The sequence below is a fragment of the Colossoma macropomum genome, unplaced genomic scaffold, assembly GCF_904425465.1.
Source record: "Colossoma macropomum unplaced genomic scaffold, Colossoma_macropomum, whole genome shotgun sequence".
Classification (NCBI taxonomy): domain Eukaryota; kingdom Metazoa; phylum Chordata; class Actinopteri; order Characiformes; family Serrasalmidae; genus Colossoma; species Colossoma macropomum.
This window is the reverse complement of record NW_023494793.1, coordinates 4,676,505-4,690,624: the sequence shown is the minus strand read 5'-3', so window position 1 is coordinate 4,690,624 and position 14,120 is coordinate 4,676,505. Positions and strand designations below refer to the sequence as shown.

Below are 14,120 nucleotides of genomic sequence, written 5' to 3'. Positions count from 1 at the left end.
CTTTTGGTGTTTTACACGTGTCCACAGTGGCTTTAGTCTTATATATAAAATACGTCTATAATTAAGAACTTTACGTTTAAACAGTCACATTTATAAACGCACAACGCCATTAGCTACAATAAAGACTTCACTTCAAACTTTCTCAGACTGATACAATCAAACCCAAGACCAAAAAAATATGAAACATTAGTAATTCTTATAAACTATTTTCATTAATTTTTTCTGTGATACAAAATGAACAATAGCTTACGTTGTTTATTCCAGTCCAGTCAGACGGTTTATGCACAAAGCGTAACAAGTAAGGCTGCGCATTTCACAATAAGTGTGAACAAACCAATCATCACGGTTATGAACTGGAAAGATCATTTAAAGCCTCAGTTCCTGTCGAGCTGATGTTCTCTCCCAGAGCAGGATTCTGCAGGAGGGTGAGTGGCTGTGTTGTGATCATGATAAAGTATTACAGTCTTTAGTGTCTCTAACATTAATATTACATTCAGAGTTGATTTATCACCGCAGGGAGCCTGAAAACCACAAACTGCTTCAACACTGAACACACTTTTAATCGCATTCATGAGAAGTGCATTCTGGGATTTGTACACGCAGCCTCCTCCTCGTGTGTAGATATGCAGCGCCACCTCGTGGCAGCCAGAAAAAAAAAATCAGAATCTAAAATGCTGGACACTTTCAGACAGACTGTCTGATCTCCAGTAGAAGCTGCTGTTTGTGGCATTTAGACCAATCAGGCCAGCATATAATGATCACCTCTTATGTTTAATTGATGCTCCTGTCAAAACACAAAAATCACAGCAAGTTACTGCCGTATATACATACATACATACATCATCTAAACCGCTTATCCTTCTGGGTCGCGGTGGGGCGCTGGAGCCTATCCCAGCTGTCATTGGGTGGAAGGCAGGATACACCCTGGACAGGTCGCCAGGCCATCGCAGGGCATACTGCTGTATATGATGTATGTATAAATAAACATTTTTTTTTATTCTACATTTATTTCATTTTTGAAAATGTACTGCGCATAACCATTGAGAGTTCTTTGTAGTACCAACCAAAGATGGTTCATGAAAGAACCATCCAGTAAATCAGTGGCCACCAAACCTCCTCCTGGAAATCTACCTTTCTGCAGGTCACAACTGAAACCTAAATCTAATAGACCCCCTTCAGCTACTCAAGAACCGTGTCCAAAACCACATACTACCATACTATACTTATGAATGGGCTTCTAAAGGAGGTGCACTGTTTTTGACATACTATCGTGTATACTATTGACATACTACTTAGTATACTAGTATGCATCAGCCAAGGACTTCTACAGGCAATAATTCTTTCAAGTGAGGTTGATTAGAGTTGGAGCTGAAATCTGCATGAAGGCAGATCTGCAGGAGCAGGATTGGTCACCACTGCAGTTAATAGTTCTTTAAGGAACCAAAGATTTTTATTATTTATTATTATTATTAGCATTATGTCCTTGTAAGCTTATACCACTAGTTAAAAAGACTGCATACAGTACACAGTATATATGGGCTCAGTATACAGTATATACTGTATGCGGTATACAGGCCATCTCTACTTATCAGTGTGTGCACCAGAAATTTTAAATAGAGTTTTCGTAATACAACCCCAATTCTGAAAAAGTTGGGGCATGGTGTAAAATGTAAATACATGTAAATAAAAACAGAATGCAATGAACTGCAAATCTCATAGACCCATATTTGATTCACAATAGAACATAGAACACATATCAGATGCTGAAAGTGAGACATTTTACCATTTCATGAAAAACATTAACTCATTTACAACTTGATGGGATCTCAAAAAAAGTTGAAACAGGGGCAACAAAAGGCTGGAAAAGTAAGTGATACTAATAAAAAACAGCTGGAGGAGCGATTTGCAGCTAACTCACATGACAGGTTATAAAAAAGAGCATTTTAGAGAGGCAGAGTCTCTCAGAGCAAAGATGGGCAGAGGTTCACCAATCAGCGAAAAAACTGCATCTAAAAATTGTGGAACAATTTCAGAAAAATGTTTTTGCCCAAATTTATTAAACCTAATAAGGTTGATGCAAATGCTACATCATTTATAAATCTTAGCCTACACACAGTTAAATCTGGGTTACGTCTTCCAGCACATGGTTTATTTCAGTTATGTACTTTAGTGGTCCTTCATGGGAAATGAGTCATTTTGCTGCCTAGCTATGCCCACTCTAGAAGCAGCCTTGGGGGTTAAGTCACAAGACACATCTAATCCCAAGATACAGCTAGGTATACCTGGCAAGTCCTGGGATTTGAACCCACACCCTTCTGGCTGATGGCTCACCTCCCCTACCGCTAGGCTATCAGCCACTCTGTGGGTTGGGTGGTTTAATCTTTACAATACAGCTGGTGTGTTTTACAACAACTCAAGCTGACTGAAAGAAAAGAACATTTTACAGTTAAGGTCTTAGGAGCTTAGCATATAAAGGCATCTGTAGGAGAGACTAACAAAAATAGGCCTGAGTGTTGTGTTCAGTGTTAATGTTTGGTCTGTTTAAAATACAGTCACTCTTTCTGGTGGTCTGGCAGTAGGACTGATACCCACATAGACCCCTGCACCTCCAGGGTAGATGTTTAATTGTATAACAGGGCAGGAATTTTGGCCTTCTACAGTGTTTCTGACGATTTCGTGACGAATTCACCGGATCTGGACCACACTCACTGATGCCCTCCCTCCTGGGATTTTTGTGGTCAGAATAATTCAGTACTGATCAGTTGATTATCAGTTAACGCATCTGTATGTTCAGTATGTATGTTCAGCATTGTACGAGATTATTGATCACAGTGATGACTTTGGAATGGACCAAATTTTAATTAGAGAAAAACAAGTTGCAGCAGTATTTAGATTAGACAAAAAAAAACTGAGCAGGGATTTAGAACTGATTCTAGAAAGCCAGTGGTCACCAAACTTCCTTGTGGAGATCTAGACTGTTTGAAATTACTTACTATGCACTGTATGTTAAATACTGTACCAATACCGTTTACTGCATTCTACTCCTCATAGTAGTATACAGTATAGTATCGAGTATGCTAGTAATTACTATGGACCACATACTATACCAATATATACTGTATACTGCATACTGTGCAGTGTACACTGTATACCATGTACTGTACAGGTATATACTGTATACTGCATACTGTAACAGGTTATACCATATACTACATACTGTTGCAGTATATACTGTATACAATACTGTACCATTATATTATGTATAATTTGTATTATTCTGTTTTTCACCCAAATTTAGATTCACTCGCTGTGTTACTATCTCAAAACTATTTCAATTCACTTTTTTAACGTTTCCTTCACTGGTGTAATGCAATGCTGGGATTGTTTGACCTCAAGCTCTGTAAGATTTGGCCCTACTTTGATCTAATAAATTATACACTGTTTGGACAAATGTATTGGGACACACCTCTGAATCTTTGAATTCGAGTGCTGAGGCGCGTAGTGCGTAAAAGTTGCCATCGCTCTGCTGATCAATAACTGCAGAGTTCAAACCTCCTCTGGCATCGACAGCAGCTCAAACACTGAGCGTTGGGAGCTTCACGGCATGAGTTGTCATGGCTGAGCAGCTGCATGCAAGGCTTACATCACCAAGCACAATGCCAAGCCTCGGAGGGAGTGGTGTAAAGCCGCCCCTGGACTCTGGAGCAGCGGAAATGTGTTCTGTGGAGTGATGAATCGCGCTTCTCTATCTGTCAGTCTGATGGACGAGTCTGGGTCTGGTCAATGCCAGGAGAACGTTACCTGCCTGACTGCACTGTACCAGCTGTAAAGTTTGGTGGAGGGGGGATAATGATATAATGCTATGGGGCTGTTTTTCAGGGGTTGGTCTAGAACCCTTAGTTCCAGTGAAGGGAAATCTTAATGCTTCAGCACCAAGACATTTTGGACAATTATATGCCTCCAACTTTGTGTGAACAGTTTGGGGAAGAACCTTTTCTGTTCCAGCATGACTGAGCCCCAGAGCACAAAGCAAGGTCCATAAAGTCATGACTGGGTGAATTTGGTGTGGAAGAACTTGACTGGCCCTCACAGAGCCCTGACCTCAACCCCATCAAACACCTTTGGGACGAACTAGAACCGAGATTGTAAGCCAGGCCCTCTCGTCCAACATCAGTGTCTGACCTCACAAATGCTCTTCTGGATGAATGGACAAACATTCAGACAGACACACTCCGAAATCCTGTAGAAATCCTGTAGCTTCCCAGAAGAGTGGAAGCTGTTATAGCTGCAAAGGGGGACCAACTCCATATTAAAGCCTATGGATTTAGAATGGGCTTCATAAAAGCTCCTGTAGGTGTGATGTATAGGTACACTGTTACAAAGACATTGTTTTCTCCTTGAAAAACTAAATAGATTTAAATAATTAGTGTCAAAAATAGTATGTACAATGGGAGTTGGCAGTACCAGTATTGTTATCAGTCAATACTTAAGGGGTCATTATTGGTATTGGAAAAAAGAGAGTTGTATCATGCCATCTCTACTTATCAGTGCTTGCTGTGCTGGAAATTTTAAATGGAATATCCATAATACTTTGTTGACAGGCATTTCCTCTTCCTTTATCAATCTGATCTGATTTATTAACCTTAAGGGCCTGTATGTGCGTTAACATGTTAATTCACACTTTACGTTCATAGTAGAATAATCTGCAGTAGTTACTGAATACAGTCATACATGAATACAGGGGGCAGTCGTGGGCTGGAGGTTAGGGAACCAGCCTTGTAACCGGAAGGTCGCCGGTTCAATCCCCTCAGCTGACAGTATGTGACTGAAGTGCCCTTGAGCAAGGCACCTAACCCCCAACTGCTTCCCGGGCACCGTGGATAGGGCTGCCCACCGCTCCGGGCAAGTGTGCTCACTGCCCCCCAGTGTGTATGTGGTGTTTCACTGCACGGATGGGTTAAATGCGGAGGTCTAATTCCGATGTGTTCAGACATGGTTGGCTAAAAACGGTTCATTTCATTTCAATACATCTTGCAATTACTAACTGAAGAGAATGTGTGCAGATTAATGGTTTTGGCTGCTCTACACGCTACTAAAGAGCTCCAGACTTGTGTTAGTTAGATATTTATAGCTCTTGCCCCATAACACAAATACAGGTTGAACTAGAAAAGCCACTCTACAGCTCTTACTGACAAAACTCTAGAAGAATGAAACTAACCTTGGTCTTTCTTCCTCCTCTTCAGTCTATTAAGACTTCATATGTGAGCACTTCAGAATGGCAGAAGCTCTAACATCTCAGGCCTCATTCAGCTGCTCAATTTGTGTGGATCTACTGAAGGATCCAGTCACTATTCCCTGTGGACACAGTTTCTGCTTGGGCTGTATTAAGGACTGCTGGGATCAGGATGACCAGAGGGAGGTCTACAGCTGCCCCCAGTGCAGAAACACCTTCAATCCAAGGCCTGTTCTCTACAAGAACAGTCTTATTGCTGAAATGGTAGAAAAACTGAAAAAGATGAGACTCCAACCTGCACAACCTGCTCACTCTTTTGCCAGACCTGGAGATGTGGAGTGTGACGTCTGCACTGGGACAGCTGTCCAGTCCTGTCTGGAATGTCTTCTTTCTTTTTGTGAAGCTCATATTCAGACTCACTGTAAATCTTCTGCATCGAAGAAGCACAAACTGGTCGAGAAAAGAGCGAAGAAAACCTGCTCTCAGCATGACAAGCTGCTGGAGCTGTTTTGTCGCACAGATCAGAAATTCATCTGTTTTAAGTGCACGATGGATCAACATAACGGCCATGATACAATCTCAACAGCAGCAGAAAGATCTCAGATGCAGGTAAAATGTTTATGCCCAAAATGGTGATTAAACTGCAAAGTATTACTACATTTATTGGTGAGATTCATTACTCTGTTTAGAATTGGGGCAGTACGGTGGCGCAGTGGGTGGCGCTGTCGCCTCACAGCAATAAAAGCCTGGGTTCAATTACTGGCTGGGCGACCAGGGTTCTTTCTGTGTGGAGTTTGTATGTTCTCCCCGTGTCTGTGTGGGTTTCCTCTCGCAGTCCAAAGACATGCAGTCAGGCCAACTGGACATGCTAAATTGCCCCTAGGTGTGATTGTGTATGTCTGTCTGTCTGCCCTGCAATGGAGTGTGTGTGTGTTTAGAATTGTTCATTTAAAGGAAATGAGATTCACTCTATCCAAGCTGTGCTGAGAATTTATACAAAATACATCTAGAATTGTAAAGAGTTGGAGTTTTGGAACAGGCCTTTTGGAGCCCACAATGAACAATATTAAGAAATTTAATTTAAGCTTAAATTGCACCAGATTGCTTCTGATTATAGCTTTAAAGCTGCTCTATGTAAGATTTGGGGATTTGGAGACCTCTCTGGTAGAAATTTGTAACTGCATTGAACATTTTGTAATGTGGGTTGTGCTTTGGACCCCTTAAGCGAGCAGATAAATCTGATGATTACAGGCAAGCTGAAAGCTAAATCAAAGAGAATTCAGTCAAAACTTGGTGAAGGACGTGTCATGTGATTATGTGAGTGAATTATCATCTATTGTCAACAGATCTTCATCAGTATGCCGTTGATTTTGTATTTGGGACCTGAGCATCGAGCTGGACCTTTATTTTGAGCCTGTGCGCATGATGTTAATATGTAAAGACACGTGACATGGTCTGAAAAACTCCCGATCCAATGCCTCTGACTTTTAAAATATTATTTCAGCCTTTACAGGGCGACTCGCAGCAGCACACACACTGTATTTTAGTCTGTTTGTTTATTTCTCAGTACTCAGTAATGTTTAGCATGTGCTAGACATGTGGCTGCTGTGGTTTGTACACATTGGTCTTTTTTTGTGCACAGAAACGGTTGGCGAAGATCCAGACGAAATTCCAGCAGGGAATCAAGCAGAGAGATAAGAAGCTGCAGGAAGTGAGACAGGCTATGGAGAACCTCAAGGTGGGTATACCGAGTGGAGCCAGCACAGAGTCAGGGCTCTTCTCCAGTCCGCCAGGGCGGACCTCAGTGTGGAACACACCGTCTGGGGATCCAGTAATTGAAAGAGCTGTTCAAATAAACCCCATCCTCTCTGTGTGCCTCCCAACAGCACTCTGCCCAGGCAGCAGTGGACGACAGTGAGGCGATCTTCACTGACCTGATTCATGCCATTAAGAGAAGACGCTCTGAAGTGAAAAAGCTGATCAGAGCTCAGGAGAAGGCCGAGCTGAGTCGAGCCGAGGGACTCCTTAGGCAAATGGAGCAGGAGATTGCTTATCTGAAGAAGAGAGACGATGAGCTGGAGAAGCTTTCACACACGGAGGACCACATCCATTTCCTTCAGGTATAGAGACAAACAAATCAAGTGCATGAGCCTCCATACACCTGGCGTCAAACTGGGACTGCTGACCAAATTTATTAAGATCTATCACAAGATCTATACTTTTGTCAGGGTTTTAAGGGTTACATGCTTCAGGGGCTGCCTTTACAGAATATACAAAACATTGATTTTCTTACCTTGATACAGACTAAACAGCCTAACTGAGGGACTAAAAATCATGGCTGGAATTTCAAAACATATAAAATGTGCATCTCAATTTACCTTTTGGCAGGAGGATAACAAGTTATAACAAAAAAAGAGGTAATAAGCAGTGTACTTAGTTAGCTAGTCGGCTAAGTTAACCAGTTAGTCAGCCTACAGGATCGGGTGCCCACTGCTCGCCAGCCTTCTGGACCGGCTTGACCACCATTGAGCTTCATGCTGTACAGCGCTGTGCAAACCTCACCCTCCTGAACTGACCCTCCCAATGATGCTGCTGCTGCTGCTTAAACTAAACTAACCAATTTAACCATTTGCTCCACCTGTTTTCCCTGTTTTTGTACTATAATACTTTATACTAACACTCTTTGCTGTCCGGTGTCGACCAGACGAGGATGGGTTCCCCTTCTGAGTCTTGGTTCCTCTCAAGGGTACTTCCTCTTGCTCTTAGGGAGCTTTTCCTTGCCACTGTCGCCATTGCCGACGCTCATGGGGGCTTGGACCCGGATTTTTCTGTAAAGCTGCTTTGTGACAACACCTGCTGTAAAAAGCGCTACATAAATAATTATGTTTATTATAAGGAGAATGAAACACCTCTCATAATGAAAAATTCTCAAAACGTCCCCATATATTCAGCAAAAGAGCAGCAGATAATTAACCAACTATATATTGATTTCTATATAGCTATTTAGCTACTGCTGTAGGCTAATCCCCTCTGTTCATTAAATCAATTCACTACCAAAAAAGTGGAGGTTGTTTGGTGCTGTGCCCAAAGAGGGTTTTGCTTAGGGCTTCCAAAAGCATGTACGGCCCCATCACTGGCTTTCTGATCAACTGTAAAAGTGCTGTCTATTACAAACACTCTGCTGTGAAACTGAAATTGAGTTGTCTGACTGTTGACTGTGATTGAGCTCTGGAGGGACAGACATTGTACACTTGCGCACTTCACATGTGTCTAATGTGTCCTCAGGCAGTCATAGATTTAAAATTCCATACATTTTTTCACATTTCTGCATCATTGAATTATTTAGATGTGAACACCCATAGGAAAAACATTCTTTCTTAAGATTGTTTCAGAGAAACAAAGCAGATCTCAATATTATATTAATGAAGGATCTGAATTGTTTGTCCCAAACCCCCCCTGAGGAGAAAAGAGGAGATTAACATCAGCATTTCACTGTGAGAAATTCTGGTGCTCAAGGAGAAAAGCGTGAGTTCTCCTTTTGCACAGATGACGATGAGATCTCACACTTTTCTTACGGAGATATTATTCAGCTGAGACTGGGGTGAGACGAGTCAGACTCTAAAGAGTTAAGCCACACGTGTGACAATATTTTGATCAAAGAGTTTTATTTCTCAGGAGCCAAATTTCAGAAAAGGCTAAAGTCTCACTCTGATTTCAGTACTGGACTTAACTGGGTCCAGGAGAAGAACCTGAGATCAAAAAGAGATCTCATTTAGAATATTTCTTTCCTCTGGGCAAAGTCATTAAGAGTCTATTGTTTACAGTGGTGGTGATAGGAACCAGACAGACGCAGTGTTTAATGTCCTAAAAGCTTCCTCACAGAAAGCTATTACATGAAATGAATATGAATAAGTTGCCCTATGCCTTATAGATTGTTGTATAATAGCTTTGATATACGAATTAGGCCTAAAATGCGTTTTAGCACTATTTTACTATTACCAACATTACATATAATAACTTAGAAGGCATGTGCAGGTTCACCTGATGGTAAATAAGGTGTCTATATTTGTATTGTAGATATTGCGAGGCCTGATTCCTGACTTTACCATTGCAAAGAAAATCGGTGGGCTTTCCCCTTTACTTTCATTCTCGTTCTTTTTGGACAACCTCATGTAGTTTCTTCATTCATTAATCATCATCGCATATTCATTAGTCATTTCTTTATTCATTCATGGGTTCCCATTTTGAGTCTTGATTCCTCTCAATAAGGGAGTTTTTACTTGCCATTTGTCATGATCATTAGACACTTCGGAGACACAGATTTCCATCAGTGCTTGAACTGAATTGTTCTGTATTGAGTTTTGACTTGTGTGTTATTTTTTTATCCCTCAGAGTTTCCAGTCTGTCTCTGGCCATCCTGAGTCGACAGACTTAGCCAGCATTAGCGTCACTCTACACTTCTCCATAGAGGAGCTGAGGAAAGCTGTGTGTGGAGTAAAAGAACAAGTGGAAGACGTCTACAGTGTTGCAGTGGTCAAATCAGCAGGAGGTTAGATTGTCATAAAGAATGTTGCTCATTATAGTATTAGAATTTACTGAATGTACTGATACACTAACTAGGAACTTCTTTTTACAGTCGTTTGCATATGTGTTTGTCTTTGTTCTAAATAGTTCACATTGTCCTGCCACATCAGCCGACAACCAGAAAGGAGTACCTGAAGTGTAAGAAACAGCTACCTACTTAACTGGCCTATTTGTGCTCCACCCACAAATGACATCTGACATAGCAACAGCTGATAAGCTGGAGAAGCATTACAGAACATTGGCACAAATATTACACAACCTAATGAGAAGTTAGTTTGGTCAAAATTTAGAAATTATAGAATGCGCCATTCATTTCAAACCATACTTAATTTGCATGTGTGTTAAGGGTGACACTGTAAAAGCCACCACACACTGTACATGTCCACCGCCAATAAGCAAGCTCAAGCTCAAGCTTTTGCACTTTACTCAGATAGATAGATAGATAGATAGATAGATAGATAGATTCAACTTTATTGTCATTGCTCAGCACAAGTACAAGGCAACAAAATGCAGTTAGCATCTACCAGAAGTGCAAATAGTATCAATAGTGCAAAACGCACAGTGCAAATGTACAATAACAGGCGTAAATACAACATATGTATGCAATATAGAAATGTATCTATGAATATCGCTGTCGGAAGAAAACCCTCATATCTCCATTTTTGTTGTTTTTCAGTTCTTGACATAATGTGAAAATGCCTGTTGATCTTTACATTGTGTGTAAATTTCATGAAGAATGGACCAAAAGAAACGGCCCAAAATGACTTGGAAAGACGTTTGGTTCCATAGACTTACATTAAAAGTAAAGTATGTTTTTCCTTCTCCTGTAAAGTTACCATTTTAGAGATACGAGGTTTTCTTCTGACAACAGCGAAATGTAAAATAGAAAATGGTAATGCTTGTTCATGTAATCATCATCATAACAGCAGTAATAGCCAAATAATGCAGCTATATATATATATATATATATATATATATATATATATATATATATATATATATACTCAATTAAATAAAACTTTCAACACAATCTGCCATGCTTGGTATTATTTTGCTACCTCACTTAGCAACTTTGCTATGTTTTCTCGCTGAAAGATGAAAACAGACTAGGTTGGTAATGTTAGGAGAGGTAAGCTACCATTAACCATGTAAATTGTAAGCCACATGTCATTTGCAAAGGCCTTTCTGTTATGGCCCAAAGAAATTAAACAGCTTGGAGTCACTGGTGTGTTCACCTGCATTAAAAACAGTGGTTTTTAATCTTTTAACACTGCGATGTGTGATGGGGTGGCTTTCAGTATAGATGCTTTAAAAGGATAAAGTAGTCAATTTTTTGTTGTGTCTTCTAGCAAATGTTACCATTGGGTCAAATTTGTTTTCGTTTTCAATGTGCATAAGTTTGATTACCTATCACAGCGTAGTATCACAACATAGTTTGACTCAGCAGTGCAGAATTTCAAACTGGAAACTCAGTGTTGTGTAGCAAATCTAAACTCCAGCTTGAATTTATGGTGGCCTGATTCTGGTGGTGATCTTGGATAGATTGTTCCAACTAGAGACTTGTGGGGGGGTCATGAGTGAACAGTTGTTAAGAATGCATTTGTGGGCGGAGCATGGAAAGTCCAGTTGCACTCAAACATGGACAATCAGTATGTTTACTGTACTATTTATGACATGAAATTGAATTCATTTTTGTAGTTTTACATAGAAACTGAAAATGACTTGTCATAAAATAGCTGATATTGAACTATTTGTCTGATCATATGAGTGAAAGACAAACATAGTGGTTGAAATTTCTCTTGTACCTCTGTCTTCCACCAGACTACTGTCCCCTCTCACTGGATCCGAGCACAGCGCACAAAGAACTCTGCCTTTCTGACGGAAACAAAAAAGTGTCATGGAGCCGCAAGCTTTATTTCAATATTTCAGAGATACTTGACGAGTGCAGACAGGTGCTGTGCAGGCAGAGCGTGTCTGGACGCTGTTACTGGGAGGTGGCCTGGACTGGTAGAGTTCATATCGCCGTCTCATATAAAGATCTCAGCGGGGATGGCAGTGAGTGTGAGTTTGGGTGCAACGATCAGTCCTGGAGTTTGATCTGCTCTGACTCCAGTTTCTCCTTCAGGCACAATAACAAAGAGACTAAACTGCCTGCCGTCTCCTGTTCTTCCAGAATAGGAGTGTATGTGGATTACTGGGCAGGAATTCTGTCCTTCCACAGCGTCTCTGACACAATGATGCCCTTCCTCAGAGTCAAGGCCACGTTCACTCAGCCACTCTATCCCGGGTATGGAGTTTGGTCAAGAACCAGTTCTGTTCAGATTTGTGAAATCAACTGATCTGTTGATGTGTGAGTGTTCAGATACCCTCATTCAGAAAATGAGCAGCACATAGAGAGAATTGTGTCTGGCTGAGAGTCATTAGCAGATGAACCTTAGGTTTGTGAGCCTCAGTGCTTGATTTGAGGGGGTGAAAATGGGTCAGTATAGTGACCACCTGCACCTTTTCCATCACCTTTGTTAATATTATTTTTATCCTATCCATATGTGAGATTTACACATGGGAGTTCTTCCTGTAAAACTAGAAAAGTGCATTTCCTGAAGGAAACGCGGAATGGTTGCGCAGTGGTTACCATGGGAGTCTACTGGAGGAACGAGGGATGAAAAAACTACACATGGCTGTGGATTAGAGCTCGGCGACCTGATTTGAGTGAGTACATGTACTTTGGTGGCTGTCAGGATAGACAGGACAGATTAGGGCTTTTGTTGCGAAAGAAAATGAATGGGACTCTATGGGAGGAATGAATGATGAAAAAACGATATATAGAGGAGTACGGGTCAGTGTGGCTGAGGATTAGAGCTTGGGGATCTGCATTGAATGAATACTTGAAGTTGGGCAAAGATAATAATAGTAGTGGTGTTTGGGCAAAAATGAATGGGACTCTATGGGAGGAACAAGGGATGAAAAAATGACAAACAGAGGGGTGTGGGTCAGTAAGGTTGTGGATTAGAGCTTGGTGATCTGCCCTGAGTTAGTACATCCGTTTTGTTATCTGTTGGACAAAGGAAATAATAGGGCTGGGGTTTGGGTGAAAATGAATGGGACTCTATCGGAGAAACGAGGGATGGAAAAAAAACGACAAACAGATGAGTGCGGGTCAGAACATTCGTGCTTGGGGGCCTGCCCTGAAATAGTGTATGCAAAATTATGTCTTTCGGTCAAGCAGAAGTACCGTAGATTGTCATGCAATTTTTCACCCCATTCATTCTCTATGGGAAAAAATTCCGCAAAATTCCGTTGCTACACGGAATCTGTGCATCCGATCAAAAAGCTGTATACAAGCACGCATCACACAATCAGACAATCAGGAACAGTTTTGATATCTCGAAAACTGCAGGACGAGTTACGCGGCAAAGAAACGGCAGAAAAATAAGAATAAAAGAGAAGAATAATATAAATCGGATAACAATATAGTTGCGCAACCATAACAGGTTACAAGGGCAGATGATGCACTTACCTACAAAATAGTTGGATTTGTAGAATCATGCTTTTCATTGGTTATGCTGTAGAGTGTTTGGTACAGTATGCACCCACCATAAGCGTTGCCAGGTTCACAGTTTTCCCACCCAATATGCCCTTTTCACAAGAAACGTAAACACTGGGTAAAACAAGTTCTGCCATTGCCTTTTGGACAGTTATTAACCTCAGAAACACAGGCGTCCGTATCACTTCAGCCACCACAGAAAGGTGTGTCTTTGTCGTAGATGCCAAGACTGAAATTCGAGGATGTGTCCAGAACTGTTGGAAAATCAAACACACAACAGTGTGGGCGTCCAAGCTAAATAAAGGATATAAATGTGGAAAAATTCCTTCACAGCTATCAGAGTACAGTAACGTCAGCTAACATCTACAGACTGATAAATTGATGGACAGGTAGAAAAAAACTATAACTAAAACACTAGACAAGCCATCTTATCTGGACATGTTGAATCAGCTCGCTAAGAATAAACTACATGCTACTTCAGTGACATGCTTGGCTACTTCATGCCTATGATTTAGTGACCTAGTTATCTGACCATCAGAGTAAATGGCTACAAACAGTTTGTGTTATTGTACAGTCACTGTTGAACACAGTGACCAGACCCCTTACCCCTCCCCTTCTGGTGAGACAGCCAGTGAGAGCAGTGGTCATTAGCATACAAATTAAGACCCAGAGACTGACCTTATCTTCACATAGGAGTAAATGACAAGGTAAAACACAAACATCATACAAAGACTGACTTGGTTTTGTTTGCTTCATATT

General features: G+C 41.0%; 1 protein-coding gene and 1 non-coding gene across 2 annotated transcripts; one reads left to right on the top strand and one right to left on the bottom strand.

Annotated features, from left to right (window-relative positions):
* Positions 1-267: 267 nt before the first annotated feature.
* On the bottom strand, positions 268-363 carry LOC118814146. Its single transcript, XR_005007706.1, has one exon. It is a non-coding gene; the product is annotated as a small nucleolar RNA U13 (small nucleolar RNA).
* Positions 364-5,248: 4,885 nt separating this feature from the next.
* On the top strand, positions 5,249-13,112 carry LOC118812856 (E3 ubiquitin/ISG15 ligase TRIM25-like). The gene is made up of 6 exons (XM_036577958.1): positions 5,249-5,842; positions 6,876-6,971; positions 7,120-7,353; positions 9,626-9,782; positions 9,905-9,955; positions 11,639-13,112. Exons 1-6 carry the CDS (start codon positions 5,276-5,278, stop codon positions 12,154-12,156), a joined length of 1,623 nt encoding a protein of 540 aa, XP_036433851.1. The 5' UTR covers positions 5,249-5,275; the 3' UTR covers positions 12,157-13,112.
* The last annotated feature ends 1,008 nt before the right edge of the window (positions 13,113-14,120 follow it).

Coding starts and splice junctions, on each gene's coding strand:
- LOC118812856 (XM_036577958.1), top strand. CDS start 5,276: ATGGCAGAAGCTCTAACATCTCAGGCCTCATTCAGCTGCTCAATTTGT. Junction 5,843..6,875: donor CAGAAAGATCTCAGATGCAG/GTAAAATGTTTA, acceptor TTTTGTGCACAG/AAACGGTTGGCGAAGATCCA. Junction 7,354..9,625: donor ACCACATCCATTTCCTTCAG/GTATAGAGACAA, acceptor TTTATCCCTCAG/AGTTTCCAGTCTGTCTCTGG.